Source organism: Schistocerca serialis, chromosome 6, assembly GCF_023864345.2.
Source record: "Schistocerca serialis cubense isolate TAMUIC-IGC-003099 chromosome 6, iqSchSeri2.2, whole genome shotgun sequence".
Lineage (NCBI taxonomy): Eukaryota > Metazoa > Arthropoda > Insecta > Orthoptera > Acrididae > Schistocerca > Schistocerca serialis.
The window spans coordinates 301,030,576-301,055,482 of NC_064643.1; the positions used below are offsets into that span (position 1 = coordinate 301,030,576).

The 24,907-nt window shown below is 43.6% G+C and overlaps 1 protein-coding gene across 1 annotated transcript in view; it reads left to right on the forward strand.

The window, feature by feature from the left end:
* LOC126484166 (ADAMTS-like protein 4) overlaps positions 1 to 24,907 on the forward strand; it is a 755,922-nt gene that overhangs the window by 648,629 nt on the left and 82,386 nt on the right. The window contains exons 5-7 of the mRNA XM_050107569.1: positions 682 to 748; positions 19,530 to 19,669; positions 23,003 to 23,132. Of these exons, the coding sequence (XP_049963526.1) occupies positions 682 to 748; positions 19,530 to 19,669; positions 23,003 to 23,132 (337 nt within the window). The remainder of the gene's footprint in view (positions 1 to 681; positions 749 to 19,529; positions 19,670 to 23,002; positions 23,133 to 24,907) is intronic.

Below are 24,907 nucleotides of genomic sequence, written 5' to 3' on the forward strand. Positions count from 1 at the left end.
CTTCCTGAAATTTGTATTTATGATAATGTTTGTAAATTACTGCCCTGAATTGTACTGCAATTACTCTTTTCTTACAGGGGAATCATTGACCTTAATGTGACCTGAACTTGGCACTGAACTTATTTTTTGAAAACAATTAACTTTAACTAGAACTTACAGATAGAATTATATCCTGAGACTGATAACCGTTGTTTTGTTGGACTTGAGATTATGAGCAAAGGATTTTGCCTGTGCTCTCGTTAGTCAACATTATATAACTGAAGCTGAATTCAATCACTTGATGATTGGCGTACGTCCGAAACCGGTAGTGTTTTAAATAAGTCGTCTGCAGTTGGTAACGGATTTTCTTAAACATTACCTTATAAGGGAACAGTCATGAAGTTCAACAGGAAATCTGCAACCACTTTTTACTTACTCAAAGTTGGTATTATAATTCTAGTTTCTACTTCTTTTTCCATATTCGTTCCTTTTCACTCTCCAGATCGTGACTGCCACTTCGTAACGCTCGTCCAGAAAGACACACCATGCGGTATTCGTAGTTATCAGACGAATGTGTTTTTGTACGGACGAACAATATGAAGCAGTCACGACTTTCGTTGAGCCCTTACTGCTTCAAATAAACTGTACCCAAATTGACTTTCAGACGGCTCTGGCTAAAGAATTCGCCTTTCTTGTTCACAGGTATCAACCCCCGACCAAACGACAAACACCTGAAGGACGGTTCACCTCTGAACGGACTGGACAAGAGGTAAGTAGCCCTGTAAACTTTCCAAGATGCTACTCCAGGCGGGTGTAAAAATGAATGGTCGCAGCGGAAAATAATAAACGCCAAAATGATGATTTTGCCCTGTCTGACTACCCCCTGAAGCAGATCTTAGGATCTCATAATGCTCTTTTTCTTACATATAAATTACAATCTAAACATAAATGAATGATCAACGCAACTAATACTACTAAATGATAAACGTTGTTGTTCAATATATATTTATTATAGATTAAAATCAACCATTTAAGTACAATTGTCTATAATTCCTAACCAAAAATTATTAATCAATTGCCCAACTCTCCCCCTTATTATGACTGCGCGGTCTAATATCACTAACGTGAAATGACAGACATCATCTACGTACTAAACACTAGAAGACACTACTTTCAAAGACGATCTATGGTAGTGTGGAAACTCAGTGGAAATAAACGAACGTGATCACAGCTGTTTAGCTTTATAGCCCTAGTAAGCCGAAGTAATTTGCGATATCACCGTATGTACTGCGTCTGGTGCGTGAAGTGATTGTTCTAGTACTCTTCTGCGACGATGGAAGAACTCCAGCCACAAATAAACTCTTTCAAACACTAGGACGGCAGAAGGCGGTCCTCTGACTTATATACTCTAATACTGCCTTCTCCTCTCCTCTTCTACAGACTAGAAATGCTAACTCCCAGCCACAAGGATGGAGTTCAGATAACGTCTCAACGTAAGTATAGGCAGAAGAAGTGCTCTCAATTACTGAATGCCTCATACTCAACGACATTTTCCAACCCGGAGGTTAAGTCCAGAATCGTATAGGTTCGCAACAGTACAGTGCCTAACTGCTCTAACAATAAACTCTCCTGAGAGCAAAGACAGCAAGTCCGTCTGTACCAACAAAGCTGATACCGAGCGACCGTCACACACGAGTGCTCGCAACGGAAGACCACATCTCTTCACTGCTGGCTTCCCAGCAAGGTTCGGCTCCCCACCCTCGTAATTCCGAAAATGAATCATATTCCCGAAACCAGGAAATATTCTCCCTCTCTACAGATTCTTCCGAACACCGACCAACCATATATTAGTCTTTTGTCGTCCAGCGCGGAGAGTTTGCGAGGAAAAACCTATACTCGTACAATGGTACTCTTCTGAGTAAAAATCCTTGGAAATAACCCAGCCTGCGTGGTTTCCGAGGTGCCGCTTCTTCGTTCCTCTCACCCGCGTCCAAGATTTGCAGAGTTTCTGGTTATCCTTCCGGTCCTGCTACAATAGCGGCCGGCCGTCACCCTATTGTGCTCCAGAGTTCAGGTGCCACGACGTCAGTCTAGCTACTTCTTGTGTTTACGCTGGACCAACACCTGTGTAGGCCTTCCACCCAGAGCTTGAGTCCTGCCTCCCGTTTCATCTTCACTGGCGTTCCAACCTCTGCTAGTATAGGCAATCGTTCGTTACGCCGTTCTGTTAATAAAGGCACTCCGTCACCTTTCATGCAATAAGCGTTAACAATTATTTACAAGGCTCAAATGGCTCTGAGCACTATGGGACTTAACATCTGAGGTCATCAGTCCCATAGAATTTAGAACTACTTAAACCTAACTGACCTAAGGACATTACACACTTCCATGCCCGTGGCAGGATTCGAACCTGCGACCGTAGCGGCCCGCAGTTCCAGACTGAAGCGCCTAGAACCGCTCGGCCACACCGTCCGACTACAAGGCGTTCGTGACAATGTCATTCTCCTTTAAATATTCATATATACGATGTACAACCTATCAAATGATACCTAATTCTAGTTGTAGTTCACGGCAAAGTATGTGGATGAGTGTCTGTAAGGTGTGAAATTATAGCCACCCTACAACGTTATAGAAAACGCCATCCAGCATGTGCGTGTTCTGTTCTGCGAGGCGCTGGGACAGGCGCGCGCTGTTGTTTCCGAGACGGGCTGTGGACCGTGTGGGAGGAAAGGCGAGTGATGAAACAGGCGCCCGCGACGCTCCATACAGAAACGGGAATGCGCCGCCAAAACAAAGTCGTCAAAGCGTCACATTCTTCAGCCCGGTGGCGTTTACGGCCCATTTCGCTACAAACAGTTTCGGGTGTTCTACAGTCAGCATAAACGTGGCCCCCAACACACTGCCCGTTGTTTAACACGGCTCAGGTGGTTCGCCGCTGCAACCTCCGTCACGCGCTCTGTCGGTCATTCCTCAGTCTACTTCGGAGTATTCTGGGAAAATCCGTCCGCTGCAAAGGCGAATGCGTTCTCAGAGACCAGGGAACGAGGTGTCGCATTGGTTGAAACTCTGGACTCGCATTCTGGGTGAACGCTCTTCAAAATCCCGTCACCACACAGACTATAGTTAATTGAAGCTCGCTTGGTAGGCTTAACATTTAATCGAAATGTTTTGACTAGGTCTCACACGATGATTTACGGCATTCCAGGACGTATTATCCGTGTGATTCACTAGATTCCGGTGGGGAGGCGGTTTCCTGTGGGATGCGTCAGTCACTTAAGTGTGAGCAACAATGTTGTGGCAGTGGTACCACAAGGGTCTGGTCTGTGTACTGTATTCTACATGCATCACACTAATGGTGTGGTTTACTTGCCTGCCATGGGACGACACGGTCGTGTTTAAAAACCTTTGAAACTCTAACTTTACAGGTATAAAATTCCAAGAACATCTAGGCATATCTAGATACCTGACGAAAAGATTTCAAATCAAAATTACTCCTCTAAAAATGCTACAACTATCTTCGTTTCCAAATCGTCTCGTCTCCATTTCCCTCAGCAACTGTTCATCACGGACGCTGCTTGGAATGAAGCCAGTTTGCGATTTGTTTAGGCTTTCAGGGATAAAGCAGTTTAGCTTCTCGCGAGCAGTGTGGAGTCAAGTTTGTGAAAACTTCTACTTGACGTACCCAGCCCTTAACGGTGGTCGATTATCCAAAAAATGAAGTTGCCTTCTATAGGCAAATAATTATTAACACTCTACTCAATGGATACATGATGTGGTCCATGGCAGCAGACGCATGTATATTAAAGGTGTGCGCTACAGCCGAAGCCGTTCGAGACGCACTCAACAGGTGCGTAAAGTTTTTTAGTCGAGTCTCACATCTGTGTTTTTATTCAACCCAAATGTGTCTTAAATCACCTCCCCTTCCCCCATAGCATGATTCATTCGTTAGCTACACAATAAGACGACTGTTAAGATACAGGATACACTTTGCCATTCATAAGAAATTTCAGAATGTAACATTCTACATTCACATATCGCATAGCTGTACTAACAGTCTGATGTAAGTTCGTATGCTTTCGCAGGCTGAGTCAGTTTTCATTAAGTTCTTCAGAGTTTCAGACTACATCATATCGCAAATCATTGAACCTTCATCACAAAGTACTGTCGTGTCAAAGCAACCTTAACTATCAACGTTATAAGCTGAACACTTTACAAACCGACACCATAATTAGAACTACAGTGCAGCAGCCCCTATGTTCATGAGAGAAAGTACGTTCGAGCAGAGAATCTAAACTGTATCACTCCGCCGGAGGTTTTCTCAAGCATGCGATGCTTGCGATGCCCTCTAAGGATGACTCACAGAACACGGACTTAGCCACTACTTTATACTGTAAAAGTAGGCCATTAGCTCACTTTCGTGTGATACGAGGTGGTAGCTGAAAGTTCCCGAAATTTATTAATTAAAATTATTACGTTGTATGTTAATCTTTTTCTGTACCATCACCTTCAGTGTAGTCCCCTTGGGAGCAAACTCATCAATCCCACAGTTTCTGACACATTTGAAAGATATGTCTGTTAAATTGTTTCTTACCGTCTGCAGGCAGTTCCGCTTGAATCTCCATTGCATCAAACCTTTGCACTATCAATTTGATGTAATTTAGGGGAAGAGGAAGAAATCTCACGGAGCAAGGGAGGGCGAATACAGCGGATGGGGCAACCACTGTCATCTTTTTTAACTCGTAGTATAAAATTCCCATGTAATGTTGGCCGTTTACGGTCGTCCAATGTCACAGTGGCGTATTCAATCGTTCATGAGGCGCTACTGTGGACGTTTCCTCCCCATATCGTCCCTCAAAAGTCTTAGAACATCTTTGTTTTCCAGTTGACTAGAAGCGACGAACTCTCGATGAAAAATGTCATCAATTTAAAAAACAAAAAGCCAAAAGGGCTTAGTATGACTTGTCGAGCTCTATTTGGTCGAAGTGAAGGAATAGTCTTCCGCTGCGACGATTATTATTTGGTTTCAAGATCATATGCATAACCTCAAGTTAGGACATCAGTGACAAACTTAGAAAGAAAGTTCTGATCATCTTGAACCTGTCAGTTAAGTTCCCTAAAGACCTGCACTCTGTTCTGATCGTCTTGAACCAGTCGTGGCAGAAACTTCGCCACAACGCGTGTCACTTCAGCTCTTCTGACAGAGAACATTCACAGGTGGCCTATCATATTCCCATGGTGTTTAATAGGTCTTGGTTTGTCTGCCTATGATCTAGCGGAAACTGTTCCCTCACTTCCTGAACATTTCATCGTGTGATGCCAGTTGACATGCGATAGCAATGGTCAACATCAAACGACATTCGCCCCACTTTCGGAAGGCTTATAGAGGTTGTAAGTCGTTGTTTGGCCCAAAACCTTGCCTCCAAAAGCTTTCTTCAACATTTTGTACGTTCTTGCATCGGTTTTCCAAATTTCAAAACAAAAATTTATACAGACACTCTGCTCTTTCAAGTCGGCCATGGCCAAAGCGCAAACGTACGGAAGTATAATGTAAATATGCTGACAACTAAAGAAACAGCTCACAGCCACGTGCCACAGTTACTCAAAAATGATGTATGGAGAGAGATCTCGTGGTATTTGGAAACCACCTCACCACCTCGTATTTTAGCTGCTCGAACGGTCCGACTTGATTTAACCAACAACGCTTATTTGTTGTCCTTATATCGCTAATGAAACTCGTCCATAGAGGAGTAGCTGATAAAACCTCCCCTTGATGTACCACACTAAATAAAGAAGGACTGATAATCACGGCCGGCCGGGGTGGCCGAGCGGTTCTAGGTGCTACAGTCTGGAACCGCGGGACCTCTACGGTCGCAGGTTCGAATTCTGCCTCGGGCATGGATGTGTGTGATGTCCTTAGATTAGTTAGCTTTAAGTAGTTCTAAGTTCTAGGGGACTGATGACCTCAGAAGCTAAGTCCCAAAGTGCTCAGAGCCATTTGAACCATTTGAAAATCGCGAAGTTCCTTAAAATCGTATAAGAATGTATGATTAACAGAAGCTATACCTGTATCATTAGATTTTAAAGCTACCTAAAAATCTAAAGCAGTCCTTAACTATAAGATTAGTTTGAACAAATCGGTATTTTACTAAACTTGGCCTATAGGAGAAGGTATTCCTGTGCCTTCCCGTGGCCGGCCGCTGTGGCCGAGCGGTTCTAGGCGCTTCAGCGCGGAACCGCGCGACCGCTACGGTCGCAGGTTCGAATCCTGCCTCGGGCATGGATGTGTTTATGTCCTTAGGTTTAAGTAGTTCTAAGTTCTAGGGGACTGATGACCTCAGATGTTAAGTCCCATAGTGCTCAGAGCCATTTGAACCATTTTTTTGCCTTCCCGTAACCTTTGATTTATCCAGCTAATGACTACAAGGAGACCAACAGAAATCTCATTCTGGAGACCAACAGTTTAATGTGAATTCCGACTCCTTAGTGCATCTATAGAAATACACATTAAAATAAAACTGAACAATGATTTAAGACATATAACAGCAATGGGATTACCGACCTTCGAAAGAGGTGTCTTACGTACTGTGACACGAAACTCATATGTCACTGAATGATATTTGATTTCTTTTTTTGCTCATTTCTTGGTTATTTTTGAGAAGAGTACGAGGCTTACTAACTTAGGTAGAAGGCTTCAAATTATGTTGTTAAAAACGAGTGGGCTCAGGTGTCTGTCTCGTGATCTGGCTTGACCACAGGAGTTCAGTAACAGAGGGTCTAGAGAAGGCAAGTGGGTACTCAGGGCACTGCAATTCGCGGAAGTAGTCGCAGTAAACCCTTACTCCACATTTTGGATGCAGATGCGCTTTTCTGCTTTGAAGACAGCTGCAAGTCCCTAAGGTATAATTGTGCGTGACAGTTTCACCTCCCTGTACACAGATCTAAGAATGGGTCGCAGCAGCACTGCTTTCGTTGCCTTTCGCTCCAAATCTTGTTATACGAACATATGAGTCTTGCCCGAAACTGTGGTTAAACACGGAGGTCCCGACTAATGCGTGGAACATGTCTCGCAGCCGATACCAAACACTAGCATGTTAAGATGCATTCTCAAAGCCAAGAATGGGAAATTCCTGCGAACTTCCACTGTATTTACGTAAATAAACCGAACGTAACCACCTAATTTTCAACATCCTTCTGCAGCACCACACCTCAAATGCTTAAATTCTCTTCTGTTCCGGTTTTCCCATAGTCCATGACTATCGAGCATACAACGTTGTGCTCCAAAGTACAAAATGGTTCAAATGGCTCTGAGCACTATGGGACAACATCTGAGGTCATCAGTCCCCTAGAACTTAGAACTACTTAAACCTAACTAACCTAAGGACATCACATACATCCAAGCCCCTGGCAGGATTCGAACCTGCGACCGTAGTGGACGCGCGGTTTCAGACTGAAGCGCCTATAACCGCTCGGCCGCACCGGCCGGCTCCAAAGTACATTCTCAGAAATTTCTTCCTCAGAGTAAAGTCTATGTTTGATACTAGTAGACTTCTTTTGGTCAGGAATCTCACATTTTCCTGTGCTAATTTGCTTTTTATGTCTCTTTGCTTCTTCTGTAATGTATTATTTTGCTTACAAGATAGCATAATTTCTTAAATTCATCCACTTTGTGATCACCAACTTTGATCATAAGTTTTTCGTTAATCTGATTTCTATAATTCCTCATTATTGTCGTTTTTCTTCGATTTACTCTCACTTCACACTCTTTTCTCACTAGATTATTCATTCCATTCATCAGACCCTGTAATTCTTTCTCGCTTTCGTTGAGAATAGCATTCTAATGAGAGAATCTGATCAATATATCCTTTCACCCCGATTTGTAAGTCCACTCTTGATCTCTTCTTTAATTACCGTCAGTTCTTTTTCGACGGTTACATTGACCAGTAGAGGTGAAAGACCATCTTACCCTTTTTAATCTGAGCTTTCCTTCTTTATCTTCCAATCCCATTGTTCACCCTTGGTTCGTGGACAAACGCTACTCGTCTTTTCCTACAGCTTACTCCAATTTGTGGCAGAATTTCGAACATCTTGCGCTATTTTAGTTTCTCTAACGCTTTCTTTACGTCGACAGAACTTATGAACGTCTCTAGGTATTTCTTCAGTCTTCCTTTCATTATCAAGTGTAACTTTCCCGAAAGCCAAACTGATTGTTATCTAACAAACCTTCAGTTTTCTTTTTTCTTTTTGTGTTTATTATTTCTGTTAGCAACTTGGATGCATGACTTGTTTAGTTGATTGTATGATACTTTTCGCACGTATCTGCTCTTCTCAACTTTAGGATTGTGTGGATGATATTTTTCGGAAAGTCTCGTGGTATGGTAGTCACGCAGATTTTACTCATCATAAGTACCTCTGGGGTTTCAGAAAACGACTGAACGAAAACTTAACACATACAGATCATTGACGCATATCAGCGGATAGAGCATCTCTCCAAATTTTTAACTCGCATTATTGGTGCATAGTGGCCACCGTCTGTGATGCCGTCAATGTCAGCACATGCGTTCAGCCATTAAAGTCTCTGATACGAATCGCCTGGAAAGGCAAGATAGCAGCCTGCTTTGAATACCTTGTCAATGGGTTCCCTGTGTGTAGTCGCGAAATAATTCGATGGAACAATACGGATGATTTGTTTGTTCTGAAACACATCCCTCTAGCCACTGCGCCTCAGCCCCCCCAGGGGGCTCACCACTCTTTGGTGAGTTCGTGCTTGGCTATCACGGGGCCGCTGCCTTTGCAGCACCTTTTCCCTTCCGTGCTGCGTGTCTATCCTCCTACTATTCTTTTTCCCCTCCCTTGGGGAACATGTCTGGGATATTTTTGGGAATGTGTTCCAAATTTTCAGTAGCCTGACGTCACAACTGTCCCTTCACTGTATTTCTTTCTTTCTTCGTTTGATGTTCCTCTTTGTTTCTTCTTCCTCCCTGTGCGCTCCTGAAGGCCAGCCCAAGCGTCTGACGCCTAAAAGATGACTGAGTAACGCGTAATACCAAGCCTTGGATCGACAGGTAGGGCACCAGCCCCTGGTACAGGCCAGGCCCAGGGAGGGGTGACTGCCTGGGCTGTTACCTTCCCATTGCCAACTGGTACCTCTGCAGGAGTTTGTCAGGTGTGACCTGAGGTATGAACAATCGCCTAAGGCGGGTCAGTCCCCTCTGAGGAGGCCCCCAGTTGGAGGGAGAGTGCCTTCAGAGACGCTGGCAATCAAGGGGGATTTTCTCGCAATGAGCGAGTCACCAACTCAGTCGACGTCTACTAAACGCAAATGGAATGAAGCTAAAGATTCCAACAAGACTCTACCACCTGCACCTCAGTTCCTCATGGTTTCATGTACCAAAGAAGGTCAGTTCTTTGGTGTGGTTAATCCATTTATTATTCAGAAATATGTCGATGCAGTTGCCAGCCCCGTGAAATCCTGCTCTCGTTTACGCAATGGCACATTGCTTTTGGAGACTAATTGTGATTCTCGGGCACAACAACTGCCTGCAGCTTCGCTCCTCCATAGCCATCCTATTCGTGTCGAGGCCCATCGAAAACTGAATTCTTCATGTGGTGGTACTTACAACAGGCTGCTCAATAGTCTGACTGAGGGAGAAATTTAAATTTACCTCTCTGATTAGGGCACCACTGCAGTCCATTTGGTGATGAAAAAGTTTCATTCATCCTTTGTGCCTACACAAACGCTTTTTTCACGTTTTATATAGTGCTTCCGTCAAAGATCAAAGCTGGCTCTGAAGTTATCATGGTCTGACTGTACTTTCCAAACCCAATGTCCTGCTACCAGTATCAACATTACAACCACACTCGAATGTCCTGTTGAAATCCGGCCAAAATGTGTTACTTTGGCAGGGATGCTCACAAGGGCGATTGTCCACCCCCTCCCCGCTGTATCAACTGCAATGGTGACCATGCAGCCTTATCCCGAGAATGTCGCAGGCTGCTGATGACTGGGCCGTCCAGGAGATCTGGGTGAAAGAAAAAGTGCCTTACCCCGTCACTCACAAATTGTTGGCTGACTGAGAGCCCTGTATTTTACCATCTGGAAGTTACAGTACCATTCTCGCTACATCTCGTCCCATGAAGGACATGGCCACACAGACTTGCGACCTCAAATTCGGCAACGCATTTGTAAAATTTCCCACTGTCACGGTAGCATCCCCGTCTACTTCTCCTCCAGTTCTTCAACAAGCCACCAAATTTTCGCCTCCGGCTGTGAAATCACCTGCTACAAAACCGGCAGCCTGGAAAGAACAGATGAAATATTCCCGCAAATACTTCAGCCAAATAAACACCTGAGTATTCATATGCCAACTGCAAAAGCTCCAAGAAAACATACAAAGACAAATGGTCTTCTCCTTCTCTGACTCGGAGATCCTCATCCATGGTGTCGCCACGTGATACCCTCACCTGGCTGACCTCCGTTTCGCCAGTGCTCACTACCAACTGCTTCTGTGCCCTGGAATCCACTGGGCAACCCAGTGGGAATGCTGACACCTTTGTAGATCTCATGAAGCAGGATCCTCCGGCCTCTGCGCCCTGTAGCAGTGAGTATTCGAAGGCTGGCACTCAGCAGCCACTGAGGTGACAACTCCTAATTTTTCCCTCCTCCTCTTTCCCCATCATGACTCTCCTCCAATGGAACGTTTGCAGCGTTAGCTCCAACAAGGAGGAATCACAGCTGCTCTTGGAATCACAGAGTCCACTTGTTTCCTTCCTCCAGGAAACAAACTCGCATCCTCAAGACCACTTTGACGTCCCACATTTCTTTCCAGTCTGCTTTGACCTTTTCCCCTGAGGATGGTATTCCATCTCATGGAGAGGTCATGCTACTCATCTGGGATGATGTTCGCAGTCAAGCCATCTCACTGATCAACCAGCTGCAGTCTCTTGCAATCCGATTTTTCCTTTCTCACTTCACCTTTTCTCTTCGTATCATCTACATTCCTCTGTCATTTGGTGTCACCAGGGTGGATTTCCTGCAGCTTATTGGGCAACTCCCTCACCTCTTTTTGCTGGTTGGTGGTTTCAATGTGCACCATTCCCTTTGGGGCTCTTTGTGAACCTGTCCAAGAGATGCCGTCTAGGTTGATTTTCTCAATCAACTCAACATTATCTGCCTTAACACTGGAGCGCCCACGTTCCCTTCAGACTCCACAGGCACCTATTCCCATTTGGAACTCTCATTCTGCACTGCCCAGTTTGCCTGTCATCTCGAGTGGTCCCTTCTCTCTGCCACATACTCGTGTGACCATTTCCCGTGTGCTATGTGTTCGCTGACGCCTACCCCACCTACATGTAAACCAAATTGGCAGATTTCAAAGGCCGACTGAAGGCTTTACTCCTCCCTGGCGACCTTTGATGAACAACATTTCCCCAGTTGCGATGACGCAGTAGAATATTTTACAAACGTTATGGTTAGCGCCGCAGAACTTTCCATTCCTCACACTTCACCTTTACCGCGCCGTGTTCCGGTCCCTTGGGAGACAGAGGCATGCCGTGACACAATTCGCTCACGAAGACGTGGTCTCCACGTTTCTCACCGTAATCCTACGATGGATAAATGCATTCCTTATAAGCAGTTGCGTGCGCAGTATCGTCGCATTCTTCGGGATGGCAAAAAAGCTAGCTCCACTCCCTCTTCAGTCGTGTGGGCCAACCTCCAACGACTCTCTGGGACCAAGATCCATTCCCCAATTTCCGGCCTCACCATAGCGGATGATGTCAATGTGGATCCCACTGCTATCTCCAACACCTTGGGATGCTATTTTACGGAATTTCGAGCTCCACCCACTATCACCCTACCTTCCTCCATCGGAAACAAGTGGAGGAGGTTCAGGTGATATCCTTCTCCTGTCAAAATCGTGACTGCTACAATACCACCTTTACTATGTGGGAGCTAGATCATGCTCTCACTTCATCCCAGTCTCCTACTTCATAGCAGGACGATGTTCACAGTCAGATGTTGCAGCACCTTTCTATTGTGGGAAAGCAATTTCTCCGTCATTCATACAATCGCATCTGGGGAGATAAGTTTCTCAAGCACTGGCGTGAAGCCACATCTACTCCAGATAATGACCAACACTTTGCTTCTAGCTTCCGCCCAATTTCTCTCACCAGCTGTTTTTGCAAGGTCATGGAATGTATGATTCATGCCTGGCTGGTGTGTGGCTCGAGTCTCGCAATTTACTAGTCACTGCACTATGTAGATTTCGGAAGCGCCATTTTGCAGTTGACCATCTCGTCACTCTGTCAACCCATGTCATGAACGGTTTTCTGCGGAAATACCAGACTGTGGCCGTGTTTTTTGTTTTGGAGATAGCCTACACCTGCTGGGTGACTGATGTCTTCAGTAGTCTTTACACATGGGGCCTCCGTCGCTGCCTGCCCCGTTTCCTTCAGGAATTTTTAGAAGACAGAGTTTTCAAAATATATGTAGGTTCTGCTTTGTCGGACACCTTTAACCAGGAAAACGGGCGCCTCAGCGCTCTGTCCAGAGCGTCGTCCTCTTTGCTATCGCCATTAGCCCTATTATGGCCTGTCTTCCACAGGGCATCTCCGACTCCCTTTTCGTTGACGATTTTGCAGTATGTCGCAATTCTTCAAGGACTTGTCTCTTTGAGCGGCGTCTTCATCGACGACGCGATCGCCTTTACTCGTGGAACATCGACTATGGCTTTCGCTTTTCCACTGACAAAACCGTTTGTATAAACTTCTGGTTGGGCATTGGGTTTCCTCCATCGTCTTTACATCTTGGGCCCGTTGCTGTTCCGTTCACTGAAACTATGAAATTCCTGAAGCTCATGCTCGATAAGAAACTTTCTTGGTCCTCACACGTGTCTTACATGGCGGCCCGCTATATTCATGGCCTATGTGTTCTCAGGGGTACTTCCTGTGGAGAGGATCGGACCACCCTCTTCCGTTGCTACTGATCCCTTGTCCGTTCTATGCTAGACTATGGGTGTTTCGTTTATTCATCTGCACGTACGCCCACCTTACCCCGTCTAGATACAATCCACCATCGCGGCATCCGTTTGGCCACTGGAGCCTTTTACAGTAGCTCAATTGAGAGTCTGTATGCAGAAGGTGCCGCACTACTGTTGTCATACTGACGTGATGTTCTCCTCAGCGGATACCCATGCTATTCGTCTGCCATGCCCAGCCGCCCATCCTATGCCTCCTTCTTCGGTGACTCCTTTGACCTTTTTTCAGCTATTGCTCCTGCAGCTTAACTTTACGCTACCTGCCACTTTCCCGATGGGTCTGAACCTTTCAGTACCCTGGCTTCGTGCAGTGGTCCACGTTCACCTATGACGTCATTCGCTTCCTAAAGGCACTACTCCAGATTCGATCTATCGCTGTAAGTTTCTCGACCTTCGTATGGAATTTAGCAGTAGTACGTTTGTGTACGCTGATGGCTCTCGGACAGAAAGTGGTGTCGGGTGGACCTTCGTCTTTGGCACCGGTCGTTTTCGGTATCGGCTTCCGATACTCTGCTCAGTATTTACAGCAGAGTAGTTCGCCCTGAATCAGGCCACGCAGTACATCCTTTACAATTGTGTCATCTGCCCTGATTCTCTCAATGACCTTCAGAGCCTCTCTGTCCTGTACAAAGTCCATCCCTTAGTGCGACGGGTCCAAGAAAGCTTCCACTTGCTCACTCTTTAGGGAGCCAATGCAATGTTTATAAGGGACTCAAGTCACGTTGGTCTGACGGGAAACGAGGCCGCTGACGCCGCTGCCAAGGCCGCAGTCCTCCAACCTCGTCCCGCTAGCTCTTCCATTCACTCCGGTGATCTCTTTGTTGCCACCTGTCAGCAGGTGATGTCACACTGGCATCGCCGCTGGTCTTCCCCTCATGGGAACAAGATTGCGGGAAATATTTCTCTCCCAGCAGCTTGGCCGACCTCCTCTCGGCGCTGTCGCCGCGAGGAGATCATTTTACCTAGGCTGCGTATTGGGCACTGTCGTCTTAGCCATCGCCATTCGTCAAGTGGTGATCCCCCACCACTTTGTGCTCACTGTCATCAACCTTCGACGGTTTGCCGTTTCCTGAGCGATTGCCCTTTTTTAACCACTTACGTTCTGCTGTACGTTTGCCGTCTGAGTTATCGGTCGTTTTAGCGAACGAAGCGCGGATTGTTGACAGCGTTTTACTTTTTATCCGTCGTAGCAATATGGCGAAGGACATCTAACTCTTAGTTCAGGACATCCGTTGTCTCTACGGCGTATTTTGTAGACTTTTCTCCAAGGGGAAGTGCTTGTTTTTAGCCGTCTTTCCTCCCGTCGATTGGGCTTTCCGTCTAGTCGCTTTTAACTCCTTTTTCGTCTTAGTGTTCTAAGGTTTTGACAGTGCGAGTATAACATTAATAGGTTTAGCTTCCAAAACAAAACAAAATAAAAGACGCCACGGTACCTATTACAAATCGAAACTTGGAGAGATGCTGTATCCACTGATGTGTCATTTTTCTGTGTGCCTTGTTATTTTCGCGCACTCATATTTTGAAACCCCAAAGAGTATACGATTTGTTGGTGCTTAAATGGTTCACAACTCAATGACTACAGGATTTGTTAGTGCTCAAATTAATGCAATAAAATTACACTGAATATTACCTTCACGTATTATACGTAAGTACAATGATGTGTTTCATAAATGTGAAAATGGGCTCCGCAGTTCTTTAAGGGTCCATTCTCCTCAGTCAACCCACAAAATTAGAGACTTTTATTATTCCTTCCTTGGAAAAATTAATAAATCAATCAATGTAATTCTTTTTTCACATTGTTTGTTGATTCTTCGACAACATTTTCTGATTTTTTTAAACAAATTCGGTCATCATTAAGCCCCCAACCGAGGAGTTAAAGCTTGTCTGTCCAAAATGAGTTGTGTTTTTGAGTTCTGCAGTCTGCAATCTTATCTGAAACAAAAAAAAATTTAATCTGTAGAATATTGTGGACGGACTAATAGCAAAGTTTTTTTTTGAAGTTTGACAAAATAATAGAATTGCTGACTTCTGAAACAAGGACGTAGTTTTGTCGTGTGTTTTGGTCATGTTTTTGCAGTAACTAATGAATAGATAAAATAAAAATAGCCTGTTACTCCTTGCGGACACACATTGGGTTTCAAGCTGAAGGAATGGATTACGGGCACACTAACAAACATATATTCCTGAAATTGGGGTCAATTTCTCTAATGGCTCTGAGCACTATGGGACTCAACTGCTGAGGTCATTAGTCCCCTAGAACTTAGAACTATTATTATTATTATTATTATTAAGCATTACAATCCATGAAGGCTTTTTGCTGCAGAATGGACAATGTTGAACCACTTTGCTCTGTCTTTACAAGTAATTTGCCACTGTCTGTCATGTCCTAGTTTTCTGAGATCGTCTTGAATATTGTCCAAGTATCTCATGCGTGGGCGTCCAAGAGGTCGTCTTCCGGTGGGAATCTCTTCAGTCACTTTCTTGATGGTCCTGTTTGGTGGTGCTCTGATGACATGCCCTATCCATTTCAGTCTTTTGGCTTTAATTTTGGCCACTATATCGGAGTCTTTATATAATTTGTAAATTTCATTGTTATTTAGCAATCTCCATTCATCACTGATCCTATCTCTTATGGGTCCAAATATTTTTCTCAAAATTTTTCGTTCAAATACTCTTAATCTGTTTTCCTCTTTTTTTGTGAGAGTCCAGGTTTCAGATCCATAGGTGAGTACTGGTATAATCAATGATTTGTATACTTGTAGTTTGGTGTTCCTAGAAATTAACTTGCTTTTGAAAACTGTCAAGAGACTATAGTAGCATTTGTTAGCCTTCTGAATTCGTGATTCTATTTCAATTTTTATGGAGTTGTCAGAGGTTACTATTGTACCAAGGTAATTAAATTCATTTGTCTTTGTGAAAGCTGTGTTATTAATTTGCAGTACATTATTATTTGATGGATAGTGGGATAAGATAAAGTGCATTGTTTTGTCTGTATTCAGCTGGAGGCCTGTGCCATTTGTGGCTTTAATTAATTGTGCTGTAAGAAGCTTCAAATCATTCTCACTGTCAGATAATAATGCAATGTCATCAGCGTATGCTACAATGTTAATTTTGCTTTCCAGTTGTGCTCCAATTTGTAGTAGCTTTACTTTTTGGATTATTCTATTGATTACTATGTTAAAAAGAACTGGTGAGAGTGAATCCCCTTGTTTGACTCCAGTTTTATCCTCAAAGTCTTCAGAAAGTTTGCTAGCTACTTTTATTTTGTATTTTGAGTTTAAAGTGCAAGATTTTATTAAATTTATCAATTTGTTAGGGATGCCAATCTGCCTCATGCACTTCCATAAATATTCCCTGTTGATACTGTCAAAAGCTTTTTTAAAATCAATGAAAAGCATATGTACATTTTGATTGAATTCATATTTCTTTTCACCCAACATCCTTAGGACATATATATTGTCAATAGTCGATCTGTTAGGTCTAAATCCACATTGGGCATCATCTAGGGAGTCTTCAACGTAAGGGCTTATCCTTGCTAACAGTATATTTGTCAGAATTTTATATGTTGTGTTTAGTAACGCAATTCCTCTGTAGTTTGAACAATTTGTTGGGTCCCCCTTCTTGTATATAGGGCACACAACTACTTCTTTCCAATCATGTGGGACCTGTTCCTGCTTCCAGATGTTGGTGATGATTTTGTGTAAGCAGTTTACAAAAGGAAATTTACTGAGCTTCCATATATCTGTGTCTATACCATCACTTCCAGGAGCTTTATGTCTCTTCAGCTTCTTGATGCTTTCTTTAATTTCTGCTAAGCTGGGCTCTTCGTCCGATGGGTCAGCAGTAAGATATTCATTGTCATCTTCCTGAGAGACGCTTATAGTTGGAGCATTTAGTAACTCATTAAAATATTCCTTCCATCTGTTAGCAATGTCACTTCTTTCTGTTAGCAAGGAGCCATCTGGGTCTGTTATGAACTGTCCATAATTTTTTATATTCCCACTTTTAAACATATTTATGCTCTTGAAAAATCCTCTGGAGTCTGTGGTACGGTCATTCTCAGCTCTTTTTAATTTGTAATTCATAAAATCCCTTTTCTTTTTCCTAATGAGTTTCCTGGCAAGTTTCTGTTTCTCTTCAAAAATAAGTTTGTTTTGTGTTATTGGTTTTTGTAGGAATTTTTCCCTTGCTAATTTTCTATCTTCGATAGCGTTCGAGCACTCGGCATCAAACCAGGGGTTCTTAGTTGTAGTAAAATGTCCCAAAACTGAGGTAGTTGCTCGTGTGATATTTTCTTTCAGAGCGTTCCAGGCTTGATTAGTATCATCATTGTTAATTTTACTTTCCACTTCAGGTTTGTGTGTTTCTAATTCTCTAATGTACTGGTTGAGAATGTTTGGGTTTTTCAGTTTCATTGTATTAAACCTAGGAGCACCATTTAATTTAGACCATTTATGTCTTGAGAGTGAGATCTTGAACTTGGCTTTTACAAGAAAGTGATCCGAATCACAGTCTGCTCCCCTTTGACTTCTGATATCATGTATGCATTTATGATGTTGTTTTTCGATTAATACATGATCAATTTGATTTTTTGTGATGCCATCTCTTGAAGCCCATGTTTGTTTATGTATATCTTTATGTGCAAAATATGTACTTTTGATCAACATGTTTTTGGAAGTGGCAAAGCTAATAAGTTTTGTTCCGTTTTCATTACTCTGCTGATGTAGACTATGAGGTCCAATTGTAGGTTTATAATGATTTTCATGTCCTAACTTGGCATTGAAATCTCCTAGAATTATTTTAATTGAATTTTTCGAGAATGTATCATATACCTGTTCCAATTTGTTCTAAAATTCTTCTTTAATATTGTCCTCTTTATCCTCTGTTGGAGCATGGCAATTTATAACATTTAAAGTCTTATATTTGCATTGAATCGTAATGTGAGATATCCTTTCATTCACTGCCTCAAATTTCCTAATAAAAGGTAACAATTTGTTGTTTATTATAAATCCTGTCCCTAGTGCATGTATTTGTGTATCATTTCCCCCATACATTATTGTATACTTATTTTTGTTTATACTTCCATTACCCGTCCATCTGGTTTCTTGTACTGCAACTAAATCCATTTTATACCTTTCAAGTTCCTGTATGACATTTATCAGTGATCCTGATCTATAGAGACTTAATACATTCCATGTTCCCATATTCATAACCTTTAAATTTTGCAAGTTCGTCATCAAGTTTGGTGGCCCAGCATTCTTGTCATTCTGATTCGTAGCAATCCATTTTCTCCTACAGGATCCTGTGATAGGGTCGCTGGCCCTAAGCACAACCCCCAACCTGGAGGACCAGGGTCTTGATTTCGGGGATGCCTACCCCTAGAGCAGTTGCTTTCACTTCAGCTAACGAACTTGCTCTGCCCGGCCTGTTGGTCCGCGGGAGGTATTTGATTTCCCTCCTACCACCCATATCTGGGAGGCGTTCCCCGATCCGCCACCTGGGGACGCGCCCTCTAGGAGTTACAGGCTCTCCCGAGAGAGAACTTAGAACTAGTTAAACCTAACTAACCTAAGGACATCACAAACATCCATGCCCGAGGCAGGATTCGAACCTGCGTCCGTAGCGGTCGTACGGTTGCAGACTGCAGCGCCTTTAACCGCACGGCCACTTCGGCCGGCATGGGTGAATTTCTCACCGAGAATGTCCGCAATGAGTAGCAGGCCATTTTTTTCTATTTTACTTCATTCATTAGTTACTGCAAAAAAGTGACCAAAAACAGACGACAAAACTACATCTTTGTTTCAAACGTCCGTCATTATATTATTTTGTCAAATTACAAAAAACTTTGGTATTACACCGTGCACAATAACCTATAGATTAAGAAAACTGTTTATTTTTTGTTTTCTGATAAGATTTGCAGACTGCGGGACTCTTGGACACACCTCATTTTGGACAGAGGAACTTTAACTCCCCGAATGAGGGCTTAATGATGCCTTCACTTGTTTAAAAATAGGAAAACACTATTCAAAAATCAATAAATGATGTGCAAAATATTTATTATAACGTTAATTTCTTCGATATGTTTCCAAAAAAATACTGAAAATCGCTTATATTCTAGGCTGAATGAGGAGAGAGGTCCCTTAATGCTATGGGCTCGAGCGACCTTAGAGCCTTGCACGCTTTGGTTATAATGGGCAAGCCATTTTATCCCGGCCGGCCGGAATGGCCGAGCGGTTCTAGGCGCTACAGTTTAGAACCGCGCGACCGCTATGGTCGCAGGTTCGAATCCTGCCTTGGGCATGGATGATTGCGATGTCCTTAGGTTAGTTAGGATTAAGTAGTTCGAAGTTCTAGGGGACTAATGACCTCAGATGTTAAGTCCCATAGTGCTCAGAGCAATTTGAACCAACCATTTTTATGCCGCAAGGACCTGTCAGCTTCTAATAATAATTAGTAGATTCGCAGCACCACCTACTTGAGCCTGCCCGTGTTTTGAGCCGGCCACTGCTGTTGCAGCCCTGCGTTCCCGTACGGCACGGGCGTGCAAGCCACCGAGTCACAGCCAGCGCCGCCGCCAGCGCGCCCCCGCGGCCGCCGCCGCAAGTTCGTCTGGCGCGTCACCGGCTTCTCAGAGTGCTCGCAGACCTGTGGTGGAGGTAAGCTAGCATTCAGCTAAGTACTACAGATTACCACTGTGACGACTAAACTGCATGCTGAGCAGCCCAAGAGATCGTTTTCGCTTTGCGTCTTAATTGTGTGAAGCCCGACATAACCCTCGATTCTGAACGAACAGGGACTCCACCCTCAATACCAATCAGAAATAGGCCTGCAGTAATCTAGACTACCAGAATACAGAACCAAGATATTTTACCCTTCCACAATCCTCTCCATCGACAAAATTTTCCCGCTTTTTTCTTCAATAGTGTACTGTGCATTTCTGTATTATCTCCACATACAAACGCCAATCCCAGCGGAGGCCGTCATCAGCCCCTCTCCTAATAAAAGTTTTTGGAAGGAGCGTTTATATTTTCAAAATTATCACTTTCCAAATTAACAGTTAACTTTCAGAAAATAAAGTATGCGTGGAAACTAAGTCTCGAAATTGGCGATGAATTCTACAACTTAAAAGCTACATTTAATACAAGATAATTCTTAGTTGCTCGCATGAGGGCCAACTCAAGTGGACGTTGATGCGGCATTGCCGGTGACATTCAGGCGAGATAAACGCGCACACCCACAGACTGAGCGAGCCGTCTGTCAACAACAAAACACGACACAAATTCATGAATCCACAAGTAAAACCGCCAAAAGTCTACAAACTGAGAAATGCAAGACAGAGGACGAAAATAAGTCATAGGTGGCGAAGATTAGTAACAGAAAAACAGTAACTCAGGAAAGAAGAAAACTCCCCTAATCAACTGTGTATACGCAGACTGAAACGACGGATGACAATTTGTACCAAGGTGAGCATCGGAGCCCGGGTCCCCTGCTCACTAGGCAGATGCATTAACTGTTACGCTACTCTGGCACAATGGTTCTGAATGACTGCACGGATTTCCCTAGCATGCCTTCCTCTTCAGTCCATATTTCCATTCACGCTTCAGCCCACTTGGTGTTCCTTCTAACCTCGAACAATGACAGGAGATCCGGGTTCGAATACCGGCCGTGGTACAAAAATTTATTCATCACTTCAGTCTACATGAACACATCAAAGATGTTTGAGATCTGAAAAGTTCTCTGGAGGTATATAGCTTCGTTCGATCCTCTTATTGAGTTTGCTGAACGGTGTTCACAGTCGCATTGCTTAGTGAAATGCTGGTAAAATGGAAACGAGCGTTTGGCGTCATTGGCCGGGAGGCCCCTTACGGGGCAGTGGGCAAACTGAGGGCCGGATGGGGATGAAAATGATGATGTAGGCGACACCCAGTCCCTGAGCGGAGAAAATCCCCGACCAAGCCGGGAATGGAACCTGGGCCCCTTGGGACGGCAGTCCGTCACGCTGACCATCCAGCTGTCTTCGTTTTCTTTTTTTCTTTTTTTTTTTCAATTTGTTCGGTATTGTTCGTTGCGTTTGGTCTGGGAGGACGACACAAGACATCCGTTCAAGTTGATCGTTTATTCAGTTTTTTTTTTATTACAGAGGGCGAACAGCCCTCTGACCGAACACGCTGAGCTACTGTGGGGGCACTATCGGGGCGGACGTGAAATACTGGTGATTGTGCGTGTACACGTCGCTTTTATTTTGAGCAAATTATGGACTCATCAAAGTAGTGAGAGTTTCTTGCTACTATATTTCTTAAATTAAATTTGTGCTTCTTTCTCTCTCTCTCTCTCTCTCTCTCTCTCTCTCTCTCTCTCTATATATATATATATATATATATATATATATATATATATAACCGCAGTTTTTCCAAGTTATGATTAATCAATATGCTGTTAACCAATGTAAAAAAATTATTATTATTGAAATAAAATATTTGATATATTTTACGGTAGTTAAACAATTTATTGTCACTATATTAAAACAATCTATTCCATAAACAGTGCCATATATATTTTGTCCTATTTTCAGTTTCTTTAAGTTGATTCAACTTGCAATTTGTTTATTGCAATTGTATAGTACATTTTATTGTTATTATTAAAATCATAGATATCTGTGGCAAGATGAAAGTGAGGGGGAGGGGGAGGGGGAGGGGGAGGAGATGACAGAGACCATAACAAACTGTGGGAACATGGACGGAGGGAGGGGAGATGAGGAGAAGGACAGAGACGGGGAGGGGAGGGGGGAGAGATCAAGGTGAAGAGGGGAAAGGAGGAGATGAGCAGAGAGATAGGCGAGGAGGAGGTGGGTGAGAGAGAGGAGGGGAGGAGTTGGACATAGAGAGCGGAAAGAGAAGATGAACCTAGAGAAGGGGAGGAGTAGATGGAGAGAGGGGGAAGAGGAGAGGACAGAGAAAGGGGGAGGAGGGAGAGGGAAAGAGAAAGGTGGAGAAGGAGATGTGCGAAATATATGTGACTTACGTGCACACGATTCCATCTTATATTAATTTCCTATCAAGGAACACCTTAAATGAAAGCTCTGTATTTTAACTTGAAGAATGTGGAGCTTCTTTTGATCCTCAGTCTAGCAGGAATATTGATATGCGGAGGTAATTAGCGAAACAGCTGATTTCAAGTTCCAAGTGAAAGATCTACCATTTGGACTTTTTAATGATATTCCAAAATACTGGTTAACAAATACTTACCCAAACGCCGAAATAGCTTTGAGGATACTAAAATGGCAGTGACAGCTGCATTTAGTGAACAGAGATGCAGGAAACTGAAGACAATAAAAAAAGCTATTTAAGGTCGAGTTTTTGCGCAAGCAGTCTGCCGAATACGACACATCTGCCAAACTTAACTTCACTGGCATAGTGAACGAATTTGCTTCTCTCAGAGCAACGAAATACAAAGTAAATTTACAATAAATCACAATTACTGGAAAGGGATAGCTACTCAACCCTTAATTACAGCTGTTTTTTATTTCTAATTAGTTATTTATGCGCTATTAATAACTTACGAGGAGCAAATACATTTTTTCTTTAATGTACTTCATATTAAAACCACTGTACAGTGGCTTCCATAAACAGTGTGCGTTAAATATTTTGTCCTACATTCAGTTCTTTTTTTAAGTTGCAATTTAATTTATTTACTTCAACTGTACAATTAAATTGCTATGTGCAATATTTTATTCCAATACAGTCCACTTACGTAATATATTTTTCAGCAGTGCTTCTGTTTTATATTCATTAAACCTACGTAAAAGTTGTAAAATTTGTGTACAAAAATTACAAGAAGTTAATTTTGCTGGGGAAGGGAAGGGGAAGGGGCAGCTTTGGCAGTTCTACCGGGAGCGAAGGATAGCTCCGTACTGTTCCGGCTTGCCCCCATGTAGCGACGTATGACGTATCCTGTGCCAGTGTGTGCATGCCGCACGTGTGGTGTTTCAGGCGTGCAGACGGCGGTGGTGCAGTGCGTGCGGGAGGCGACGCAGCAGGTGGTGCCCGAGAGGCGCTGCCCCGAGAAACGGCCGCCCCCGCAGACGCGCCGCTGCCACACCAAGCAGCCCTGCCCGCCGCAGTGAGTACACCAACTTAATGCCACCAACCACTCACTCACTTGCCCGCGATTTTTATTTCATTCATCGTTTAGCGTTTGCAGTAATACCATAGAATACATCATTTAAAATGAAATTTAAATGCGTAGTAGTAGCTCGATAACACTCGGTTGTCGGCGATTTTGCTACATTCACATACATATTCCTCAAGCTACCGTATGGTGTTTGGAACACGATATCATGTTCCACTACTAGTCATTTCTTTTCTTATTCCACTCGTAAATAGAGCGAGGTAAAAACGACTGTCTACAGGATGTCTCAAACCTTTTGGGTCAAATTGAAACAGCTGATAATGTCCCAGAATGAGTTTTTCACTCTGCAGCGGAGTTTGCGCTGATATCAAACTGGTATTTCAGCTGATGTGTGTCCACAACCGATTACGTAGATATAGAGAACCAATAATCGGAAATCGATATTTATTGTGTTATGGACATACTTTGCGTACACCGGATGAAAACAACGTAGTTTCGACCGCCAGTTTCGACCGCCAGTCTCCTTGTGTACATGCCAATGGGTGTATGCAGTTCTTCCGTACTCTCTCAAAGATCCCAGGTGTCTGTTGTACGAGGGGACAGGCAGCTTGGACCCGAGCAAGTAGGTCTTCCTCTGTTTCTACAGGGGTTTCACACACCAACGTCTTGACTTAAAGTCAGAGGAAAAAGGCGAGAGGTGTGAGACCTGGAGATCGCATTGACCATAGGACAGGGCCTCCTCCCCTTCGAAAACAACTTCGTGTGTACGTGTTGGTCAGGTGCTCGCAGACATCAATACTGAAGTGGGGTTGTGCACCGTCGTGTTGGAACCACATCCTCCCACGTACAATAACGGCTACAGTCCTTAAGAACAATGGCAGCACATCTTACAGGAACACCATACAACGTGGACCAGTCAAACTGGAAGGCAGCAAATAAGGTTCCATTAGGTGATATTGGACAAGACCCACCCACACGTTGACAGAGACTCGTTGCTGGTGGCCACCGATGGGAGTGACGTGGAGATTGTCCTCTCTCCAAGCTTGACTGTTGCGGCTGTTGAAAATGCATCCCGGGTCACGCTGAACAATAACTATGAGCTACGTTGTTGTCACGCGGTGTACGTAATGTGTGTCTATAACACAATAAATATGCTTTTACGACCATTGATTACCTATCCTGATAAAATCTGATATGGACCCACTATCATTTGTTTCGGTTCGACCCAAAAGACTTGAGATCCTCTTAATTCTTCTGTGCGAACCCTAATCTCTCCTGTCTTCACGGTACTTTGGTGAAATTACGTTGGCGGAAGTAGTATCGTTTTGCAGTCGGCTACAAGTGCTTGTTCATTACATTTTCTCGACAGTTTTTCGCGAAAAAAAACGTCTTCTTCCCCCTAACGATTCCCAATTGAGTTCACGAAGCATCTCCGTAACACTCGCTTGTTCATCGAACCTACAAGTAACAAATCTAGCACCAAGCCTCTGAACTGCTTCGATTTCTTCCTTAATACTGCTTGATGGCGATTCCGAATACTCCAGCAGTACTGAACAATGGGTCGCACAAGTGTTCTATACGCGGTCTTCTTTGTAGACGAGCTACACTTTCATAACATTCTCGCAGTAAACAGAAGTCAACCATTCACTTTCCCTACTACCGTGCTCACGTCCTCGTTCAGTTTCATGACGCTTTGCAACGTTGCAACGGTACGTCAAGATATCTAATCGGTATGATGTGTCAAGCAGCGTGCCATTAATACGGTA